The 23,538-nt window shown below is 46.4% G+C and overlaps 1 protein-coding gene across 2 annotated transcripts in view; it reads right to left on the bottom strand.

Annotated features, from left to right (window-relative positions):
• The window catches only part of SEC14L2 (SEC14 like lipid binding 2), a 92,019-nt gene that overhangs the window by 5,064 nt on the left and 63,417 nt on the right, over positions 1–23,538 (bottom strand). For both annotated transcript variants that reach the window (XM_030217962.1, XM_030217963.1), the window contains 4 exons: positions 22,338–22,421; positions 18,711–18,817; positions 12,489–12,628; positions 10,415–10,584 (listed from right to left, as the gene is read on the bottom strand). In XM_030217962.1, coding sequence (XP_030073822.1) covers positions 10,415–10,584; positions 12,489–12,628; positions 18,711–18,817; positions 22,338–22,421 — 501 coding nt within the window. The remainder of the gene's footprint in view (positions 1–10,414; positions 10,585–12,488; positions 12,629–18,710; positions 18,818–22,337; positions 22,422–23,538) is intronic.

Below are 23,538 nucleotides of genomic sequence, written 5' to 3'. Positions count from 1 at the left end.
GGGAAGGGATATGTGGTGGGAGGGATGTTTTTTGTATATATTTTATACTACTCGGTACAGGTTCTTTGTTTTTGTTTCTACTATCCTAGATAGTGCGCTGCTGGGACTGTACTATGCTTGGGGGGAAGCCCATGGGCTGGGGCAGTGGTTCCTAAACCTGGTCCTGGAGGCACCCTAACCAGTCAGGTTTTCAGGACCTGCCTCCAGGACAAGGTTTGGGAACCACAAGGCTGGGGGCTCTCCCTCCTCTCCTTTCTGTCATGTTGTTTTTTTCTTCTTTTGCACATTGTTATAAGATCAGATAGGATCACTTGTCTCCTGGAACTTGGGAGGAGTCTTGACCTCCCCCATAAAAAGAACAAAAGTGTTACATACTTTGAAGCATCAAAATTCTGATATAGCGTTTTTACAGGAGATGCATTTATCCTCTCCAGAGCATGAGAATTGTCAGAGAGGGTAGGTAGGCCATCTAGTTAGATGTCTCGGTGATACATCGTTAAGCCGGGGTATTGATTTTGAAAAGGTTCAGACTTACAGGTGCAGTCTACCATCCAGAACACAGAGGGGCACTGTGTATTGGTTGGGGGTCCTTTTTTGGATCCTCAACCTTTGGTGCTCTGCAATGTATACATGCCCAATATTTTTTTAGGGGACTGTTGGATCTTTTAGCTTCCTACCAGGGGGTAATGTTTTCTGGGGAGGGGGGCAGGAATTTCAATTCGGTGTATGACCCCCACTTGGATAAGTAACAGCCAGTTCCCCTGGGAGCTACTCCAAGCTCTAGGGGCTTACCTTTTCTTTGTCATACCCTGGACTTGGTTGATGTGTGGCGGATTCTTCACCCTTTCTGCTAGAGATTATACGCATATATCCCGTGCCTACTCAACCCAGTCCAGGATAGATTACCAACTGGTTTCTAGTGCTCTTTCCTCTAAAATACAAACAGTGGAGATAGGCCCCTATGATGGATCAGATCATACTTTAGTTTGGTTCCAGCTTGTTTTACGGCCCAGGGACTATCAAAGACATACTTGGAGGTTCCCTTTGGAACTTTATTGAGACCAGAAATGTCATGATTTTATTATGGATCGTTGAGAAGTTTTGTAAATACCACAATGAGATGCATGTTACCCAACCTGATCTTTATTGGTAAACAGCGAAAGCCATGACGTGAGGGGAAATAATATCCAACAGGGCTAGAGCTAGGAAACTCAGAGATAAAGAAATTCTTAGGTTAGAACAGCTGATGAGACACCATAGAATTTTGTATGGGGTATACCCTACCGAATCCCAGAGAGCTGCTTTATTGGCTTCCCAGAAGGAATTGAACGAGTTGCTCCATCAAAGAGCAGTTAAGTCCCACACTTACTATAAGTATCAGCTGTTTTTACATGGCAATAAAGCAGGCAACATGTTAGCCCACTTGGTTAAGAATAAGGGGGGTACATCTCAAATTCTTCAGCTCCGTGGACCGGGAGGGCGTATGCTGCATTCTGACTTGGATATCACCACTAGTTTTCAGAGATTTTATGAGCTTCTCTATGCTGCACCAACTGAGGTTTTGTTAGATAGTGATGTATTTGGATAATTTAGACCTCCCTCAGATTTCATCTTGACAGCGATCGTTTCTCAACGTTCCGATTACAGAAGGGGACCTCATGTTAGCATTGCAGCGGAGTGCTCTTCACAAGGCGCCTGATCTGGATGGTTACCGCGTGGCATTTTATAAGGTTAGATGCCCTCTGCTCAGCTTGTTTAACTCAATGGTTCAGACTGGATTCTTTTAAAACAGCTCAAAGGACCAGAGAACCCATGGTCATATCGCTCTATTTCTCTTTTGAACTCTGATATCAAATTATTTGCTAAAATCTACCCGATTTAATTGAAGTTTTTCAGGTAGGATTTGTAAAGGGATGGACGGCTGCCAAGAATATCCAGGTGATTTTGGCTTCACGTGGTGGGAGCGTGTCGGGCAGGGGTGTGCTGGTAAATTTTTAACAACGTGCTGTCTCTCCAGGCATAGTCAGCCATGCAATTGAGGGGGCCAGGGGTGGACTGGCGGGGACAATGTATACCTCTCTCTTCCCCCCGCCCCCTTGTGAAGCAGTATATGCTGCTGCTCCCCACTGCTTGTTCCTGGCTCTGAGCAGCATGCTGGGACTTCTCTAGCATGCACAAGAAGTCCCAGCTTGATGGTCAGAGTTGGAAACAAGGAGTGGGGAGCAGCAGCATATACTGCAGCAGGACATGTTTATCCACTCCTACCCTAGCTGAGATAATATTTAACCATTTCTCTGACCTCATGTGCAACTTTCTTTAAATCAATCACCTTAATTTCTAACTCTTCTTACCTATCTATATGTTACTGTCATGCCGCCTACCTCAACGCAAGCAGCATCTTCGGGCTGTGCAGGGTCCCGTCGACACGCACACTTGACTGGTACTGCCTGAGCCATGTGTGTGTAGTCCTTTCTGGGTTTGTTCAGAGAGCGGTGGTTGCAGGCTCCTTAATTGCTTTGCTTCCATGTACCTGTTTCTGCTCTCTCTCTCTCTCTCTCTCTCTCTCTCTCTCTCTTCCAGGCTCCTTGATTGCTTTGCTTCCACCCACCCAGGTCTGCTCTTCCTCTGCCTGGCTTCCCTTGCTTCTCTCCTATTGGTCTTCCGGTTCCTACTTCCCCTGCTCTTGTCCTGTGGCTGTGCCCCTTCTCCCTGCTGATGTCAGACGCCAGCACTTTATCAGCTGAGCTCTCCCTGGACTCCATGCTTTGGCTTCTACTTTGGTAGGTGTTTCTAACTCTGTAGTCTGCTTCTTATCTACTGGTCTCACGTTGCTGACTTCACTTGTACCTGGATTACTCTCTTGCCTGCCACCTGCCTACTGACTTTTCCCTGTACCTGGATTACTCTCTTGCCTGCCGCCTTCCTACTGACTGCTGCTTGTACCTGGATTACTCACTTGACCTAGTGCCTGCCTGGCCGATACATTCATCACCCCGCTTCCAGCTCCATCCCGTAAGTCCTGCAGGCCTCCCGCACCTAGGGGCTCAACCTCTGGGGAACGGCGATCAGCGCAGGTGATACCCGGGGTTGTCCAGCCGCCAAGCAGAACCTGGTCTGAGTCCCAGGCTCAGCAGTGCTCTACTTGGTACAAGAACTCACAAGTCTGACAGTAAGCCGAAGCCATGAGTTCACTGGACAAACCCGACCTGTCTGAGTTGGCCCCAGGTTCTTCAGCAGCAACAGGCCCAGAAAAACCGTCTGTCCAGAGTTCTACAGGAGGTGTGTTCTAAGATGTCAACCCTTCAATCCTGACAGCCTCCTATTGCGTCGTCCAGAACCATGTTACCTACTCCAGAGTTGCAGCTTCCTGAGCCTCCTCAATTCAACGGCACCCCTTCTGCTTGCCGAGGGTTCCTCAACCAATGTCTTATGCTGTTTGAAATGCAACCAGCAGCCTTTTCTATGGATAGACTCAAGATAACCTATATCATCTTGCTACTCTCCAGATCAGCCTTTGCTTAGGCCTCTCCTCTCTGGGAGCAACGAGACCCTTTACTCACTGATCTTGGAGAATTTCTTTGCCGCTTCCGGTTAGTTTTCGATGTGCCGTGATGGCCCTCCTGTGCAGCCGCAGAACTTCTATGAGTTCAACAGGCGATTGTTCTGTTGGTGCTTATGCCATTCGCTTTCGAACCCTAGCTTCAGAGGTAAGATGGAACCAAGAGGCCCTTACTGCCATTTTCTGGCAAGGACTCAACGACCGGATCAAAGATGAACTGGCCGGCCTGGAACTTCCGAATGCATTGAATGCTCTGATCACCCTCTGCATCCGTATCAACGTACGGTTTCAAAAAAGCCACCAAGCAGAACCTGGTCTGAGTACCAGGCTCAGCAGCGCTCTACTTGGTACAAGAACTCACAAGTCTGACAGTTACATCTTTCTTTTACCCTTCACTATCAATTATAATGTTCTATTACGTATTGTGTTGACATTGTAAATAGTATACCATGTCATGCTTTGTAAGTCAAAGTGCTTTGAAAATGAGCCCCATAGCCATTTTGGGAACTCAATCATCCGAAAGAGCTGGAGTCTACCATGCAGTATAAGCGGCAAGTTCATCCATCCCTCCAATGGTGTAGCAGTAGTATCCAATAACTGAGAAATATTCATGGATGGATAGCTGTAGCCCCAACTACATGAAGGAACTTTGTAAGTCTAAGTGCTTTGAAAATACACCTCCAAATGATTTCCAAATGTTGTCCCATTGCCATCTAAAGAAAGATTTGAAATTGCTGTACAAATTGTTGGGTAAATTTTGTTGGGGAGGCCGCAAACCTAAAAGTCCATTGCAACTGTTGTTGGGTTCCTGGAACAGGGGAGGCATGGGGCTGACTGATTTAAGGAAATACAATCAGGCCTGTCTTCTTCGCCATCTCAGAGACGGGCTTGTAGACCGGCAAGACTGTACTCCGAGGCACCTAGAGGTTGCTTATTCTGCTCCATGGCACCTTTCTTTTTTGCTGCAGGCCCCTTTGAATATTGTTCCCTCCTGCATAAGGGGAAGCATTTTGCTGTGTCCCTTATGGGACGTGTAGAAAGTTGACTGGGTACTGGGGGGGGGGGGGGGGGGGGGGGGGGTTGATTCAGAGACCTTGGATCTTTTGCCTATTCGTGGAAATTTACTGTTCTCACCAGAGAATGATAATAGGACATTCTGAGTGTGGGACAGATTGGGAATTATGAGATTAGAACATGTGTTGAGTAGAGAGGGTATTATGTAAAGTTTGGGAGCATTGAGAATTGGCATAGAACTTGGTAATTGCATCATTGTATTGCCAATCTAAATAGGGATGCTGTGGGAGCATGTCATAGCCATCATGTTCAAGAATTTTTGCACAGGTTATTTATTTATTTATTTGTTACATTTATACCCCACATTTTCCCACCTATTAGAGGAGACAGACTCTCAATATCTGGTTTTTATAGGGCATTAGTGGCAATCTCCCCTCTGAAAAATGTGGAGGCTCTTAGAGCTCGTTGGGCCCATGATATGGGCCACCCTAATTTGGATGGATGTATGATAGACTGGGATCGATTCACAAAAGACTGTATTCGTGAGGAACTAGCTAAACTAAAAGTACACAAAGCGATGGGGCTTGATGGGATACACTTGAGGGTACTCAAGGAACTCGGCAGTGGCGATCCTGGTCGGCTGCCACCCGGGGTGAATCACCGCTGTGCACCCTTTCCCACCGGGTGCAGCGGCGTCTGCCCCCAGGCGCAGCACAACACCCCTTCCCCCCGGTGCATTCTTACCTGCCGGGAGCAGCTGCGCGGCTGTCGGTTCCGCTGGTTCCCTGCTCCCTTTGCCCCGGAACAGGAAGTAACCTGTTCTGGGGCAGAGGGAGCAGGGAACCAGCGGAGCCGACAGCCAAGCAGCTGCTTTCTGCATCCCTGCAGCAGCAAGCATCCGGGCGGACCGCTCCCACTGCCCTGCCCTCGTACGCCACTGGAACTCGGAGAAGTCCTGATGGCTCCGCTGTCTGACCTCTTCAATGCTTCCATAGAGGCTGGAGTAAAGAGGTGCACGGGAGCGGGGATAGTGGGATTCCCGCGGCTACTGTGGGGATCCCCTCCATGTCTGCGGGGATCCCGCGGGAATGGATCTGGGTCCACGGGAATCCCATGGGGATGGATCTAGATCCTGCGGGATCCCTGCAGAAGTGCCTTCCCTCCCCCTAGCACAGGGTGCCCTCCCGGCACATACTCAAGGCAGCCTGGTGGTCTAGTGACTTCTTCAGAGCAGGAAGGATCCCCACCCTTTCCTGCTCACTGCCGTGGTGCTGATCCTCTCCTCTCTGCTCTTTTAAAATGGCTGCTAAAACTTCAAACGGCAGGCCTTGTGAGTCTTTCCTGTCCTGAAGAAGCCATTAGACCATTAGGCTGCTGCAAGGCACCAAGGGTTGAAGGGGAGGTGGATGGATGGAGTTGAGAAGGTAAAAGAGTAAGTCTTTTTCCCCTTCCTTGTGCCGCCGTCATCGTAGTACACTCAAAACGAGTGAACCTATGAGCTGCTGCATCCACGTTGTCGTTATTTATTGTTGGTGGCATTTTTATTTAATCTCCCTTATGTTTTCAAACATGCCGACTTGTGTAGCATACGGATGTACACAGATCAAGTATAATGACGGAATAACGTTTATTTATTTATTTATTTTTCATAGGTAGAGTAGCAATTTGTTATAAGTCGTAATCAGTGTGTTATTTGGAGGGGCTGGTTATAAGGACACCCTAGCATGTGTTATATTCATTAATGTACAAGAAATTAGCCTTTTCCAAATGAACGAAAAGTCTGGAATGAGAGGGCATAGGATGAAGTTAAAAGGAAACAGGTTTAGGTGGAATCTAAGAAAATACTCTTTTTCATGGAAAGGATGGTGGATGCCTACAATGGCCTCCCAGTAGAGGTCGTGGAGACGAAGACTGTGTCAGAATTTGAAAAAGTGTGGGACAGGCATGTGGGATCCCTTATTTTATTTAGATTTTGCTCACACCTTTTTCAGTAGGAGCTCAAGGTGAGTTACATTCAGGTACACTGGGTATTTCTCTGTCCCAGGAGGGCTCACAATCTAAGTTTGTACCTGAGGCAATAGAGGTTTAAGTGACTTGCCCACGATCACAAGGAGCAGCAGTGGGATTTGAACCAGCCACCTCAGGATTGCAAGACCGATGCTCTAACCACTAGGCCACTCCTCAGGAAAAGGAGGAGTTAGTGGTTACTGAAGATGGGCAGACTGGATGGGCCATTTGGCCCTTACCTTCCGTCATGTTTCTATGGACTCTTTGCTGAATCTGTATTTTGCCATATGCTTCTTTGTGATTGTACATTACTATGTTTTTGGTTAATGTGTTTTTATGTATGTACTTTTGTACTCCGGCCTAGATTAGAAATAGTAAATTCAAATTAGATTCCTTCTCCACTACTCACTAAGTCAAGCCTGGGTTTAACCCACTGCATGAAAGATAATCCTGTTTTTCTTAAGGAAACGAGAACTTTTATTTATTTATTGCATTTGAATCCCACATTTTCCTACCTATTTGCAGGCTCAAAGTGGCTTACAGAGTGTTTTAGGTGTTAAAAGTTGTAAACCAACTTGTACAAAGATATGGACTGAAATGTCCATGCATAGGATAGTGTTAACCAGTAAAAGCTGTTCTGTATGTTATGGATCTACATGGTAATCATGGGAACTTTCAGGCTATAAATATATTTATTTATTAAGGTGGTCTTTTACTAAGGTGCGCTAGTGACAGGCATGCAAATCTCTCTCACGCATATTGATTAGGGATGTTCAGAAAACCCGAATGGCCTTATACTTCTGCCCTATACTATCTATCAAGAAGTTTTAATTTGCAATGTCTTAACATTATCTGCCGGATTCTGTATATGGCGCATGGAGGTGTGCACGTAGATTTGTGCGTGTGCCTAATTAGTCACCTTACTTGCGAGCCAGTCATGATAATTGGCCATAATTGGAATTTACGCACGCGCTTAGCTAGGCATATTATGTAATGCGGCATGCGTAAATTCTAACATGCTCAGCCAAAAAGGGGGCATGGTCATGGGCGGAGTGTGGGCGTGCCAGGCCTACCAATCAAATCTGTGCGCATGGTTATAGAATATAGGCCAGCGCACGTCGATGTAGGCGCAGGTATATAACCCAGCTTTTCATTGGTGTAAATGGCCGTGTTTATATATACGCGCGTCTGCCCGGTCTAAGCGTATTCTATATACTGCGTCTGAATTTAGGTGCATCTTTTAGAATACGCCTAGGCGCTTCTATGGGACGTGCCTGGATTCTAAGCACCATATATAGAATCAGGTCCTATATGTAACAATACTATGCCATTCAATATACTGGTATTTAAATATTGAATAATTAAATATTAAGCAATACTAAATATTGAATTACTACTGTAATTATTTATTGAATATGTTTGTTTTATTCTTGCTGTATACTGCCTTGTGTGAATTTATTCGAAAAGGTGGTAATATAAATCCTAATAAATAAATAAGTGAGAAAATCCCTTACAATCCGATTGAGCCCAGGGAGATTACATTCTGTAAATTGAGAGTGTTATTACTTCTAGGTGAGCAGGTTCCAGTGTGAACAGCTGAGGCCCTGCCAAGCTGATGTCTTGAACATTTACTTGACATGTAAGTATGGGGCCATTTTACTAAAGGGTGTTAAGCCCTTAATGCAGCACTAGTGCAGGAAAACAGGCTACTGCAAAACACGCCAATGCCTATTGTTGCATATTCACACGCTAAGAGCACATTAGCCTATTTTTTAAAATATATATTTTTGAGAGGGGAAAAAGTGGGTTCTCCTGCACTATCTGGATAGCATGTGTTAACTGGATCAGGGACGGGGATGGGATTTAATATACCGCCGCCTTTCTGTGGTTACAATCAATGTGGTTTGTGTATTATATACAGGCTTTATTTTGTACCTGGGCATATGGAAGCTGCAGTGGGAATTGAACCCAGTTCCCCTTGTTCTCAGGCCACAGCACTAACCATTAGGCTACTCCAATAACCCGGACTTAACATGGGAGTACTTGATGCCTCCTAAACAGGAAGCGGTAATGCTCCGGCATTCATTTTTTGCAGGTCACGCGTGCAAATGGCAACAATCGTGGATGACCTGCAAAAAATCTAATATAATAAAACGCACCCTCAACGTTCTGAGGACAACGTTCTGTGAAGCCATGAAGCCATCTGACGTCACGCCCAGGCTGAAGGGTTCGTGGATTCGTGGTGTGAAGCCTGCCATCTGACGTCACTCCCAGGCTGAAGGGTTCGTGGATTCATGGTGTGAAGCCTTCAAGCCAGCCAGCCAGCCGTCTCTGCCCCGCCCTCGCGAGAAACGTCATGACGTCGAGGGCGGGAAAAAAAAAACGGAAGCGAAGCGTCAGGGAAGGAGGCGGCGCTCCCGACGTCTAGCCTTCCCTTCGCTGTGTTCCACCTTCTTCTGACGTCAAGGATGACGTCAAAAGAAGGCGGAACACAGCGAAGGGAAAGCTAGACGTCGGGAGCGCCGCCTCCTTCCCTGACGCTTCGCTGCCGGAACTGCCACGGAGGTAAATTTAAAAAGAAGAAAAACAAAAAGGGATGCATAGATGCGAAGGGGGGGGGGGCATGGATGCGAAGGGGGGGGGGGAGAAGAGGGTGGGCCAGGCTGGGACATGGGAGAGAGAGGAGCATGGATGCGAGGGGGGGGTCATGGAAGGGAGAGAGGGGACTTGCTGGAAAAGGATGAATGGAGGCGGCAGGGGACAGAGGAGCATGGATGGGCATGGATTGGAAGGGCAGGACAGGCCTCAGGGAGAGAGGGGAATTGCTGGATAGGGATGAATGGAGGGGCCAGGTGACAGAGGAGCATGGATGGGCATGGATTGGAAGGGCAGGACTCAGGGAGAGGGGAATTGCTGGATAGGGATGAATGGAGGGGACAGATGGGCATGGATGGATATAGATTGCAGGGCAGGCCTCAGGCAGAGAGGGGAATTGCTGGATAGGGATGAATGGAGGGGCCAGATGACAGAGGAGCATGGATGGGCATGGATTGGAAGGGCAGGACTCAGGGAGAGGGGAATTGCTGGATAGGGATGAATGGAGGGGACAGATGGGCATGGATGGATATGGATTGCAGGGCAGGCCTCAGGCAGAGAGGGGAATTGCTGGATAGGGATGAATGGAGGGGCCAGATGACAGAGGAGCATGGATGGGCATGGATTGGAAGGGCAGGACTCAGGGAGAGGGGAATTGCTGGATAGGGATGAATGGAGGGGACAGATGGGCATGGATGGATATGGATTGCAGGACAGGCCTCAGGCAGAGAGGGGAAATGCTGGATAAGGATGAATAGAGGGGGCAGGTGACAGAGTAACATGGATGGCCATGGATTGGGAGGGCAGGGCTCAGGGAGAGAGGGGAATTGCTGGAAAGGGATGAATGGAGGGGGCAGGGGACAGAGGAGCATGGATGGGCACACACACACACTCTCTATCACACTGTGTCTCACATACACACTTGCACACACTCTCATTCTCACACACACACTCTCTCACAAACACACTCACACCCAGACTCACTCTCTCTCTCACACACTCACACTTTCACTCTGACTCTCAAACAGTCACTCTCACATACACTCTCCCAAACATACACACTCCGAGGAAAACCTTGCTAGCGCCCGTTTCATTTGTGTCAGAAACGGGCCTTTTTTACTAGTAACTAAATAAAAAGTCCTAAAAATGCCTCATGTGGGAAAAGACCCCCATTGGGCCTCTATTTCCCTTCAAGATGTCACATGTCCCTATTAAACAGAGATAGAAAGACCCACTCACAGATGCCAGGCTCTGAGCACGTTACAGTGCCATCCTCTGGTACCAAGTGGGCATTGTAGCGGTCACTGGTTATCACTTCAGTCATTTCACCAGCTTTCTGCCTCTGTCCCACCTTCGTCTTTAGAAAGACACCAAATCCAATGTCAGAAGGTTCTGACATGAACTGCCACCTGCATGTAAAACAAAACCTCCGTATTACACACCTGATATATATTACCACCTGTAGAATATAGAGCTTCAGTATTACGCACCTGCCACCTGCATGCAACAGACAGCTTCAATATTACACCCTATGACATAGCAGTGGAGTAGCTATGGGTGGGCCTGCCCGCCCAAGACAATTCAAAGGTGGCCGCCTTGCTACCCTCTCTTTCACATCCGGATCCAGCATTTACCCCTGCCCATGGCCTGGCAACTGCCCCCCCTCTCTAAACCCTCTCTCCTCTTTCCTCTACACATTAATTGATTTGCTTGCTTTATTTTTTGTCTATTAGATTGTAAGCTCTTTGAGCAGGGACTATCTTTCTTCTATGTTTGTGCAGCGCTGCGTACACTTTGTAGCGCTATAAAAATGCTAAGTAGTAGTAGTAGTAAACCGCCCCCTTCCGGGCTACATCACCTTTGCAGGCAGTGGCAGTGAATCACATCCGCTGCCTGCGCTGGCCCCACTGGCTTCCCTCTGCTGCAACCCACACTCGCTGACGTCACTTCCTTTTTCCTGTCAGGATGCGGCAGAGGGAAGTCTGCAGGGCCGGCGCAGGGACTGGGAGAAGATGCACTTCGCTGTCGCTGCTGAAGGAGCTGATGTACACTGGGTGGGGGGAGGGGGGGGGCGTATGGCTGGCAGCATAGGTGCCCGGTATAAGAGGCTTGGGGAGGCTAAGCCTCCCCAGCCGCACAGGAGGAGCCGTCAAAGTAGGGAAGGGAAGGCTCAGCGCTCAAGGCTGGTTACAATGGTTGTCTGAGGTGTTCCCACTTCCTTCCCAGACCCAGACCATAATAATTCAAGAGGAGGAAATTGTGGCACGCAGTGCACATTGGATTTCAGGAGAGGTAGGTGCTGACTCTGAAGGTTTAAGTCAAAATAAAAAAAAATAATATTTTGTTTCATGCAGATCTCTTTTTGTTTAAACATAACTAAATGGGCTATAAGCCCCTAATGCTTTGGGTTCCTATATTTTGTTTGTGATGACTTATACTGTGCCAAAATTGAAATTTGAAAACTGTTTTCTCTATCTGGTCATTAATAAAAGGAGCTCATTGTGAATTTCCACCCTAAAAGGATGTTTTGTGGCTGTATATGACATGAGAATTGTGGTATGATCCCTTGTTTCATATTGTTGACGGTCTGTGATGTTGTCCGTATGGGTGGTATATGGTGTATTAGGTTCTGCCCAGTGTAATATTTATGGTACAGTAAGGTTCAGAGTGTGTTTTTGCACAAAGTTATGCATAGTGTTTTGCAGTTGAGCGATTGTGGTTAGAATATGCTTTGAGAAACCACTTTATCCTTTGACATATGATACATATCTAATATCTAAATTTAATAAAAGATATTAATTGTGATTATTTTATTTTTACTTTTTTTTTTTCTGTGTGTTGTCAGACAATTATGGATGTAAGCCCCACCCCTGGCCCCACCCCTAACCCCGCCCCTTTAGCCTCCCCAAACAGTTGGGCCACCGACCGCCTATGGCTGGCAGGTTGGCAAAGGCTAGATCAGGGGTGGAGGACAGGGAGCAAGGTGTAGGATATAGGGGGGTAGTTATGGAAGGCCTACCCAATTTAACTGTGGGTTCACCCAGAATAACAGGTCTGGCTACGCTACTGTGACATACACTGCCAATAAAGGTTCAGCATATCTCTTTCATCCCAAAATGCTGTTTAATATTAAGACTCCATCCTGCAGATTAAGCCTCAGTATAAAGCTGCCTATGAGTACTGGAATTACTCAGCCCAGCAGGTATGGAGCCTTGGACCTACGTTAATACTGTTCCGTTGGAAATTGTAGATTTACAGATAATTCAGCCTCCTATTCCTCACTCAGTATCCCTCTTTCATTTGGGCCCCTTACCTGAGGACACACCCAGGAAACAGGATCTCGTACTCAACCTGATGGGATGAGCCACGGTTTATCATCACGGTGTGCTCATACTGCTGTTTCACCTGGTCGCACACATAGTAGCTCTTGGGAATGTCGCCCCCATACTTAATCTGAAACGGAGCAGAATGTAAGACTGAGGAGACGCAAACTTTTAGAGCACATTGCCAGTCCAGAAGGGCAGATGTGTTCCCCCAGGTAGGCAGACTTTCTCTCACTCCCCAGTCACATGAACGCTCCAGTTCCGTGAAGATGTATCCAACTCCCTGGAATCACGTGTGGCCAGTCTCATCACATTTCCTTCAATTGTTTTTAGTGGACTATTAAGAGGTGTATTTTCTAAGCACAAAGTTACGTGGAAGAGCATTTTTGATATGATGTCTAAGTTAGGGTTACCATATTTTGTCCTCCCAAAAAGAGGACACATGCCCCACCCCTTTCGCATCCTCACCCTGCCCCCTGTCACATATTCCCCTCCCCCCAGGTCACATATTCCCCTCCCCTTACTTACTATCTACTGCCTTGGTTTCTCTAGTGACCTCTTCAGGGCAGGAAAGCGCGCCCTCTTTCCTGCCCGGAGTGCTGTCCTTGCCTTGCATCCTGTTGCTGTGACGGTCTCAGGATTCAAAATGGCTGCCGAGAGCTGAAGTCTCGCGAGGCCACTTGAACTCTCAGTGGCCATTTTGAATCCCGAGACCGTCACAGCAACAGGATGCAGGGCAAGGGCAGCGCTCCGGGCAGAAAGAGGGGTGGACGGAGGGGGCGGGTGGAGGGAAATGCGGCGGGCCTGGGGAATTTTGTCCCCCGCTGCTCCACTCCCTCTTGGCGGCACTGTCTATAAGGGCCAGTGCACAGACATTCATTTTTATGCCTCTCCCTCCTCAATTCTCTCTCAGACTCCCAGGCCCTCCCACCATAATTACATCAATATAATCTCTCCTGCAATGATCCTGTAAAAACATGTTCGGGTCCATAATGAAAGCAATTTACCTGGCCAGAAACGGCTCCTGGTCAGTTAAATTGCTTATTCAGGACAAATTGGCCATTTCCAGCAGCGCTTAACCGGTTAATGCCACTGAAAATATCCAGTTAACACCTATGCCAAAACTGGCTATTTTTTTTTGGGGGGGGGGGGGGGGGGTTGGGGGGGTGGAGTCAGCATTTAGTCAGCCAAGTTAACAGTGTAAATATAACTGCAGAAAAGTCCTTTGGGGTCCTTTTAATATGTCATGGTAAAAAGTGGCCTGCGGTAGTGCGAGCGCGTCTTTTGGGAATGCGCTGGGCCATGTTTTTTATCATGTCTACGACAAAGGACCGTTTTGTAAGGGGCCAGAAAATGGACATGTGCTAAAATGGAAACCAGCACGCATCCATTTTTGGCCTGAGACCTTACCGTCACCCATTGACCTAGTGGTAAGGTCTCACATGCTACCCGTGTGGTAAGCATGCAGCACGTGCCAACTGCTGTTTACCACCGGGTAAGCGGCCTGTGGTAGAAAGTAGAAAATTATTCACTAGCATGGGATTCAGCGCATGCCAAATTTGGAATTACCGCCCAGCTCAAAGCCCAGACAGGCTGCAGTGCTGGTTTGACATAAGTACATAAGTAATGCCACACTGGGAAAAGACCAAGGGTCCATCGAGCCCAGCATCCTGTCCACGACGGCGGCCAATCCAGGTCAAGGGCACTTGGCAAGCTTCCCAAACGTACAAACATTCTATATATGGTATTCCTGTATGCGCGTAGACCCTCCTGAACCTGTGTAAAAGTGCCCCTTTAGGTGGTAACCCATAGCCACTTAAGTGCTGAATATTGTACTTAACCGGCTATGGTGTAGCAGCTCCGGAAACCCAGAAATTCACAGCTGCCATTGAATTTCCAGACGTAACCCCAGTAGCGGTCAACAAAACTCTGAGCACTGCCAGCTGAATATCGACCCCTGTACTTTTAAAGATTAACAAACTAAAGCACAGATTGATGTTCTGTGAATTTGTTGGACAGGATCTATTTTGCTTTGACTACAGCTGCTGTTTGCTGCCTTCCCTCCCCCCCTTTTAAAGGTGCCACCCTAGGCAACTGCCTAGTTTGCCTGCTAGTTAAGCCAGCCCTGGTTATTTAGGTCCCTTGCCGCAGAATGAAATGCAGTGAGAAACTCAGCAAATGATATTACAATCCAAGACAAACAGGGATCGCAGCGATAAGCCACAAGCCAGGGCGCATATGCAAAGGAGATATCAGATAACCCCTGGTATATATTGCAAACACAGCAAAAGCACAGGGGTAACACTGCAGTTCTCTTTGCTGTAGCAGCTGCAGGAGTAATTCATATCAGGTCAAAGGAAGCACAGAGACAGGCTTAGAGATGGTCATGAGATTTTCAGCACGGTCCAGAGAACATACCAGAAGCTCTAAAATTAGAGGGTTTTGGCTCCCAGCCACTGTGTCAGGCTCTTCAATGAACCTTGGAGTGCCACTTAGACAGGGGTAGAAGACTGCTATACTTGATCCTAGAGGACACCATTATCTGAGCTGCCAATTGGAGGAAATGAACCAATTTCCTTCTGGTCAATAGAAGAAGTTGAGCCATCAGGATAAAGTCAAGAAAGACAAAGGTTTAGTCTAGCAGTGTCCTAAATCTAGGTGCAGATGATCAGAAGCCCTGCGCTGTTCCAAACAGTACTCTAAAATTAGTGCCAGAACAGCGCAGGACATTAACGCTCCTCTATCAACAGCGCTAAGAGCATGCAAATGTATGCGCACTATTAGCTCTGATCATAGGGGTATTTCTGTGGGAGAATTGTGCCTGGACATGCGCCCAAGGCACAATCGTCCTACAGAAGTTGTTTGACAGGTCCGGCCTGTCAAAAGAAAAAAAAAAGCTCGGACCTGTCAAACAGCAGAAGAGTTTTGACAGATCCAGGATTTTCTCCAGGACCTGTCAAACCTAAGCCTTCCCTTCCAAACATAATGCCTGGAGATCCAGTGGGACCACTAGCCCCCACTCCCAACACCAACAAGACCCTGGTCCAATGGGACCGCTAGCCCTCCGCACCCGCACCCCCTCCCCCCTGTGGCGTACCTCAAAGTTGGAGGCGTTAGGGACTAGCACTCCCTCCCTCCTATTATGCAAGGACCTCCTCAAAATGATGGCACCAGCCCAGTGCATCCTGGGATGCACTGGGTGGGGGGGGGGGTTAACCCTTATATGGAACTTCAAGGTAGGCCGCAGGGGTGTATGTGCGGGTGCAGAGAGCTAATGGTCCTATTGGACCACCAGGTCTTTTTAGTGTTTGGGGGGTGGGGGATGGGCTTAGGCTTGACAGGTCCGTGAGAAAATCCTGGATCTGTCAAACCTGTTGGTCTCCCCTATTCCTCCAAACACTAACGCCAGCTCCAAGCTGGCGTAGGGTTTACAGCGGGAGCAGCATCCTTGTTTGGCGCACTGCCTGCTGATCTTAAGGGAGGAATGTGGGAGAACCTTGTTTGCATGCATTTGCATGCAATGTCAGAGTCGGCGAGCACGTCATTTCACGTGCTCACCGGCTCTGATACTGGGGCACAGGCAAACGCGGGCGCTAGCACCTACATTTGCTTCTGATCATCGGGACCCTAGTGACCAGAGAACTTGAAGAAGTTCTAAAGTTAGAGGGTTTGGGCTCCTAGTTGCTGTGTCAGGCTCTTCAATGAACCTTGGAGTGTCACTTAGAGGTGTCAGACTGTTATAATTCATCCTAGAAGTCACCATGATCTGAGCTGCCAATAGGAAGAAATGGACCAATTTCTTTCTGGTCAATAGAAGAGGTTTAGTCAACAGGATAAAGTCAAGCAAGACAAACGTTTAGTCTAGCATTGTCCCAAATCTAGTGATTGGAGAACAGGATCTCCCTCTATGCACCTCCAAGGTCCTTCCAAGGAGTGTCCCTAAACACACCCTCTTCAAAGAAAATCACAGGATCTGATACCTGCCAGTCAGCCTTCTCCCAAATAGTCCCCACACTCTGGAATGCACTCCCTCAAAGGCTTCACTCAGTACAGTACTGCCTCTCAGGGCCGCCAAGAGACTCGGCCAGGCCCGGGGCAAGGTTGCCCCGCCTGCCCCCCCCCCCCCCCCCCCCCCGTTGTTGCCATCCCCCGTCGCTCTCCCCGCCTGCCTCCATGGCTCCGGGCCTCCTGCATTCAAGGTGGCAGTCGCAGATCGCCTCTTTTCTGGCCTTCCCTCCCTGTGTCCCGCCCTCGTCTGATGTAACTTCCGCTTTCTGCTAGGGCGGGACACAGGGAGGGAAGGCCGGAAGGGAGGCGATCTGTGACTGCCGCTTCGAATGCAGGGGGCCCGGAGCTGAGGAGGCAGACAGGTGAGACTGGGAACTGCAGCGCATGTGGCCTGACCCCGGCGCCAGGCCCCCCTTGGAAGCCTGGGCCCGGGGAATTTTGTCCCCCCTGCTCTCCCCTCTCAGCGGCCCTGCTGCCTCTACTTCAGGAAGCAGATGAAGGCTTGGCTCTTCTCCCAAGCCTTTAAGGGAAGAAGCAATTAATTTGCTGGTCACACACAAAAGGAGTGACACCGACTGTACATACTCTGGAAAGAGTTTCTTTCCACCTCTAACCTAGCACCCTTCCGACTTCACATGCAACTTTCTGTAAATTATTCCCCTTATTTTCTAACTCCTGTCTATCTATGTGTTCCACCTCTGCTTACACCCTATGCTGTCTATTACAATTAAAGTAGCATATTATGCCATATTATGGACTGTTACTTGAATTATTTTCACTGCTGTAGTTGTCTATTGCATATGTTCAGCTTATTCTTGTCGTACACCACCTTGGATAATTTTTTTAAAGGTGGTAAATAAATCCTAATAAATAAACTCAATAACCAAACCCCATAGCCCTTGTGCAGAAGAGCAGTCCCGTAGCAACAATGGCTGAAAATACCTTTAAATAAGCTAACCCTCCATTACTGAGCTTGACAGACCAGTCATATTTTACTCAGTTCTGCCAAGACGATAGCTTCAGTACAGTATCTTATACTGGGTATTTATTTATTCACATGATTAAACATACACATTTCCAAGAAAACCCAAGGCACTGGACAGACATAATTAAATAATATAAACACAACCACACAATACATCCAAACTTACCAAATAAAGGAAAACAGTGCAAAATCAGCAACCGAAGAGCACAATCGCCTTTCTAAAAAAAATACTAAACCCTCTAACAAGCCATTATCAGTAATAAATAGCCTGCAAATCAAGTCAAGCTCTTTCAAGTATCAGCCAGATGACTGGAAGTTTGTCCAGTGAAAAAAGAACGCACAGGAATTCCAAAGTATAAGGGAAGTGAAAAAAAAAATAACACACAGGAATTCCCACACTATAGGGATGGTGAAAAAAGAATGCATGGAGTTCAAAAGTATAGGGGTAGTAAAAAAAACAAAAAACAACAATAAAAAAAGAATGCACGGAAATTCCAAATATACGGGAGGTGAAAAACATAATACACAGGAACTCCCATAGCATAGGGGCAACAAAAAAAACAAAAGCACAGGAATTTCAAAGTATAGGGCCAGCAAAAAAAGAATGCATGGAAATTTCAAAGTATAAGGCCAGGGAAAAAAAAAAAAAAAATACATGGGAATTCCAAAGTATAAGGGAAGTGAAAAAAAAATAACACAGGAATTTCCACACTATAGGGGCGGTGAAAAAAAGAATGCATGGGAGTTCAAAGTATAGGGGTAGTAAAAAAACAAAAAACAACAAAAAAAAAGAATGCATGGGAATTCCAAATATACGGGAGGTGAAAAACATAATACACAGGAACTCCCATAGCAAAGGGGCAGCAAACAAACAAACAAAAAAAAAAACACAGGAATTTCAAAGTATAGGGCCAGCAAAAAAAAAAGAATACATGGGAATTCCAAAGTATAGGGGCAGGGAAAAATTGCACAAGAGGCAATCCTGTAACAAGGCACAGTCCTTTATGTGGCCTAATTACACGTGCACTGTGAGTCTATTCTATAAGGGCACTGCCTGTAGGGACTACTGTGCTTTCCACAGAGTTCTATATTATTTAGCTCTGTGCTGGAGGGGTCCTGCAGTGGGAAAAATAAACAGGATGTAAATCAATCATATTCCCAAGGACTTTCTGGAAGAGAAGCCAAGGGTGATAAAACAATGTCTTTCATGTTTTCTTACCTTAGATTTACATTTTGGATCACCATCAGGATCAGTGAGCGTTCCTCCGTAGTATGCAGGCAGCTGGTCTGGACTGATATATTTCAATAAAACCTCCTTCCAGTTATCTAGGAATACAGAACAGTGAATTAATAAAATCTTGCACAGGAGCAGAGATGATCATATACATTGCAGACAGCCAGAGCAAAGACAGAACAAAACCTTTTTCTAAAGCAGTGCACAGTGATTAGAAAGAATTAGCAGCAAGTCTCACCAGACCACTTTATTAGGTTTTCCAAGAGTGTAAGGGTGGAGTCACTGGGCCAGCCCAGTGGCAGCTTTGAACTCTACTATGCAGGAGACCCTTGAGCTTGGGGGGAGGGGGCAGTGTCCAAGTACCTGGGACAGGGGAAAGAGTCTTAGCCATTGCTCAGAAGTGACACCTGCTGGCCAGAACCAGAGCGCAGGTATTAGTTCTGGAGAGAGCTGCAATCCATAATCAACTGCCATGGCAGGCCTACATCCTCCTTCTTTTTGCCCTACCTCTGAACTTCTTTTAATTGACATTATTTGTAAACCACAATGACGTTTAATGAATTACAGGAAGTGAAGTCTCATAATAAACGGAAGGGCAGTAACGGTACTGAGAAACCCCTGCTGTACACAAAGACTCATCTTGCCTTAGCCCTAGGAGGACCCCATAGAAACCAGAAGAAATGTGCACTCGAAGACCATGCGAAAAATACAGCAAAGAAAATGTTCTACTCAATGTGGAAACTTAAAAGAATCAAACCTTTCTTCCCAAGGGAAGTATTCCACAGCCTAGTACAATCAATGGTGCTAAGTCACCTAGACTTCTGCAACGCCATTTATGACGGATGCAAAGAACAAATCATTAAGCAGCTTCAAACCGCTCAAAACACAGCAGTCAGACTCATATTTAGGAAAGCGAAAAATGAAGCGCCAAACCCCTAAGAGAAAATTTGCACTGGCTCCTACTAAAAGAACGAATTGCGTTCAAAGTGTGCACTCTGGTCCACAAAATCATTTACGGGGAAGCCCTGACCTATATGTCAGGCCTTACAGACTTGCCTACCAGGAACGCAAAAAGAACATCACAAACATTCGTCAACCTCCACTATCCTAACTGTAAGGGGCTAAAATATAAATCCACATACGCGACCAGTTTCTCATACATCTGCACACAGCTGTGGAACGCACTACCGAAGGCCATAAAAACAATGCAAGACCTAACCATCTTCCGAAGGCTACTGAAAACAGATCTTTTCAAGAAGGCATATCACAATCATCCATCTTAAACACTAAATAATAAGACTATACAAGATCTATACAAACCCGAAAGCCTATCACATGATTGATTACCCTCCTTGCTACCTATATTTAAGCACTATATTTAACCTTATGTCGAATAGGATCCCTCTATAGTAGATGACCTAATGTATGTCACAATCCAATTTATGTATGTTACCATGTATGTATGCACCTTAACGTTATACCACTTGTTACTCAGGAACCTTTATGCAATACCATAACATATTCTTCTTTACCATGTATGTATGCACAAGGTAAATAAACATACCATGATCTGTTCCATGAATGTCATCATGTATGTATGCACCTTAACGCTATACCATTTGTAACTCTGTTACCCGGAAATGGCAATCGCCATTATGGCAAATGTAAGTCACATTGAGCCTGCAAATTGGTGGGAAAATGTGGGGTACAAATGCTACAAATAAATAAATAAATAATAGTACTAGAAAAGAGAATGTTAGCAAACTCTTTGAGGAATATGAGCGAGTAGCAGAATAGAAGCCAGGGTTCAGATTCTGCTAATAATCCTTGAGCAAGTCACCTAACTCTTCCTCGCCTCAGGTACAAGCTTTGAGCCCCCTGAGGACAGGGAAGTACCTACTGTAACTGAATGTCACTCACCATGACCTATCAATGGATTTCTGGACTCTGTGACAGTGTTCCCTCTACGTTGTGCGCATGTATACAGATCACGAACCCTGCGCACACAGCAAAATAATATCATGCTGAGACATTTTAGTTAATTGCTAGAAAACAGCACAGAGAAACTGAACTATTTGCATCTGCCTTATCTTAGCAGCTGAGCAATTACCCATGAGCCCTTTTACTAAGCCACGCAAGCATCTACGCGCGCCAAAATGGAGTTACTGCACGGCAACCGTGTGGCGGTAATTTAATTTTTGGTGCGCATCTGAAAAATAATTTTTATTTTCAGCCACACACCAAGTGGCATTTGGCGCACGAAGGTCATTACCGCCCAGTTACCGCGTGAGACTTTACCACTGGGTCAATGGCTGGCGGTCCATTTTTGGCAAAAATGTTAAAAACGCAGCCTACGCTGAAAAATGATTCTGTGCGCAACCAAAACCCGTATCTACACTACCGCAGGCCATTTTTCAGCACGCCTTTGTAAAAGGACCCCTTAGTTTAAATTGGTGCTCTGTTAAGTCAGCTATTCCTGTCCCATCCACAGGATGGCGCTATATTAGTCATAGATTGCTGGTGATACTGTTGTTAGTCAGTTTTAGCAATGTTCCCTCGAAGCTGCATGCTTTAAAAAAAGTCCTGATGTGAGGAGGTTTATTTGAGGGGGAGGGGGAAGAGGTATTAGAAACAAAAGAGCTCTCAATTAACTTTCAACCACAAGATTGAAATACTTTCCATTATGTGTTTTTAACTCATGCCAAGTGAGACATGAACAGTATTAATATCTGTAACTGTCATCACTGCAGCCACAGAATCGCATGAGATGGGCCACGATGACTGATAAATCTATCATTTCACTGTACTGCAGAATTAGCTGTAGACTCTCTCTCTCTCTGGATTACCAGTTAGAGATCTTAAGCAAAGGCACTGGAATTAGAAAAGGTACAGAGAAGGGCGACGAAAATGATAAAGGGGATGGGACGACTTTCCTATGAAGAAAGGCTAAAACGTCTAGGGCTCTTCAGCTTGAAGAAAACATGGCTGAGGGGAGATATGATAGAGGTCTATAAAATAATGAGTGGAGTGGAACGGGTAGATGTGAATCGTTTGTTTACTTTTTCCAAAAATACTAGGACTAGGGGGCATGCGATGAAGCTACAAAGTAGTAAATTTAAAACGAATCAGAGAAATCTTTCCTCACTCAACGTGTAAGTAAACTCTGGAATTTGTCGTCGGAGAATGTGGTAAAGGCAGTTAGCTTAGCAGGGTTTAAAAAAAGGTTTGGATGGCTTCCTAAAGGAAAAGTTCACAGACCATTATTAAAATGACTTGGGGAAAATCCACTGTTTATTTCTGGGATAAGCAGCTTAAAATGTATTGAACGTTTTGGGGATCTTGCCAGGTATTTGTGACCTGGATTGGCCACTGTTAGAAACAGGATGCTGGGCTTGATGGACCTTTGGTCTGTCCCAGTGTGGCAATACTTATGTACTTATGACACTCAGTTTTTTTTTTACATTTCTTCAATCTATCCAACCCAGAAGAGAGACAACAGAGAGAGAGGGAGGGAATGTTTCCATAGCATTTCAGTGCAGCAGTTTTAAGCAAGGCAGAAAAGAGCAGGCACTACATTTTGAGCGTGTGCTTGTAAATTGTGAACTCAGGTACCTCCTAGCACCATGATCTTCTTCCTGGTGTCTTCACTAAGAAAGGGCTTGACAAGGTTGTACGCCACAGGGAAGAGCTTGGGGGCTGCAAGAGAAACAGACACAGAAAGGAAATATGTTTCCAGGACAGTAGATACATGAACAGAGCTGCAATCACGGAGGTAGCGAGTGTGAAGGCACGAGTCACACTCATCACCTCCTGCAGCAGCACATTCTGCAACTGCGCCCCCCCCCCCCCCCCCCATGAGACACATCACATTTACCACCCTTCCAACTAGCAAGGGAGTGCAATGGTGCACGGAGCAGTCGTGCGGCTGTCGGCTCCGCCGGTCTCCTGCCCCAGAACAGGAAGTAACGTCAGAGGGGGTAGAACCGGCCAAGTGCTGACTCCGCCCCCAGAACACCCCCAAAATAGCCAGTTTTCACTCAGGTGGTAGCCGCTAATTTTCAGCTGCGATAACCAGGTAAGTGCCGCTGAAAATTAGTGGAGAGCCCCGAACAAGCGATTTAACTGGTCAGTGGCCATTTCTAGCTGGTTAGATTGTTTTGAATATTTGAGTAACTGTGTGCCCCACCCACACTCCAACCAAGCTCTGCCCACAGGAACATCCATCTGCTACAAACTGCTCATTTACAAGCAGACGTATCCATGTACAGATGTATTACCAGAGAACTGACACTTATGTGCGTCCTTGCTGGCCAATACTAGGTGGATCCTTACAGAATTACCCCCTCCCCCAAATTTTACAAACTTGTGAGCAAATTTGCGTGTTCAGGTCTTAGAATAGCGCCAATTATGGGTCTAATTTAATTGTACAAATTAAGCGCTAAAGGGTGAATTCTATACATGGATATAAGATCCATCCTATAAACCAGGCTTAAAGTCAGGTGCAGTGGTAGAACAGCGCTTATGTTTGGGAATCGCGCCTAAGTTTAGATGCAGCCATTTGCACTGACTAAAATGTGGTGCAAATACCTGCGTGTAAATTGAGGCAAGATGCCCTTATTCCCTAACTATACCCGTAACATAAAGGAACGCCTGCGATCCAGCCATGACCCACCCTCTTTTTTGGCTCGCACGTAAAATGTAGGCAAGTATATTTCAATTAAATCTAATTAGTACCAATCATTGTTTCTTAAAAAACCAATTATTGGTGATAATTAGATCATTATTCAATTAAATTGTGTGCACAATTTAGTGA

Source organism: Microcaecilia unicolor, chromosome 11 (genome assembly GCF_901765095.1).
Source record: "Microcaecilia unicolor chromosome 11, aMicUni1.1, whole genome shotgun sequence".
Lineage (NCBI taxonomy): Eukaryota > Metazoa > Chordata > Amphibia > Gymnophiona > Siphonopidae > Microcaecilia > Microcaecilia unicolor.
This window is presented reverse-complemented; position numbering and strand designations above follow the sequence as displayed.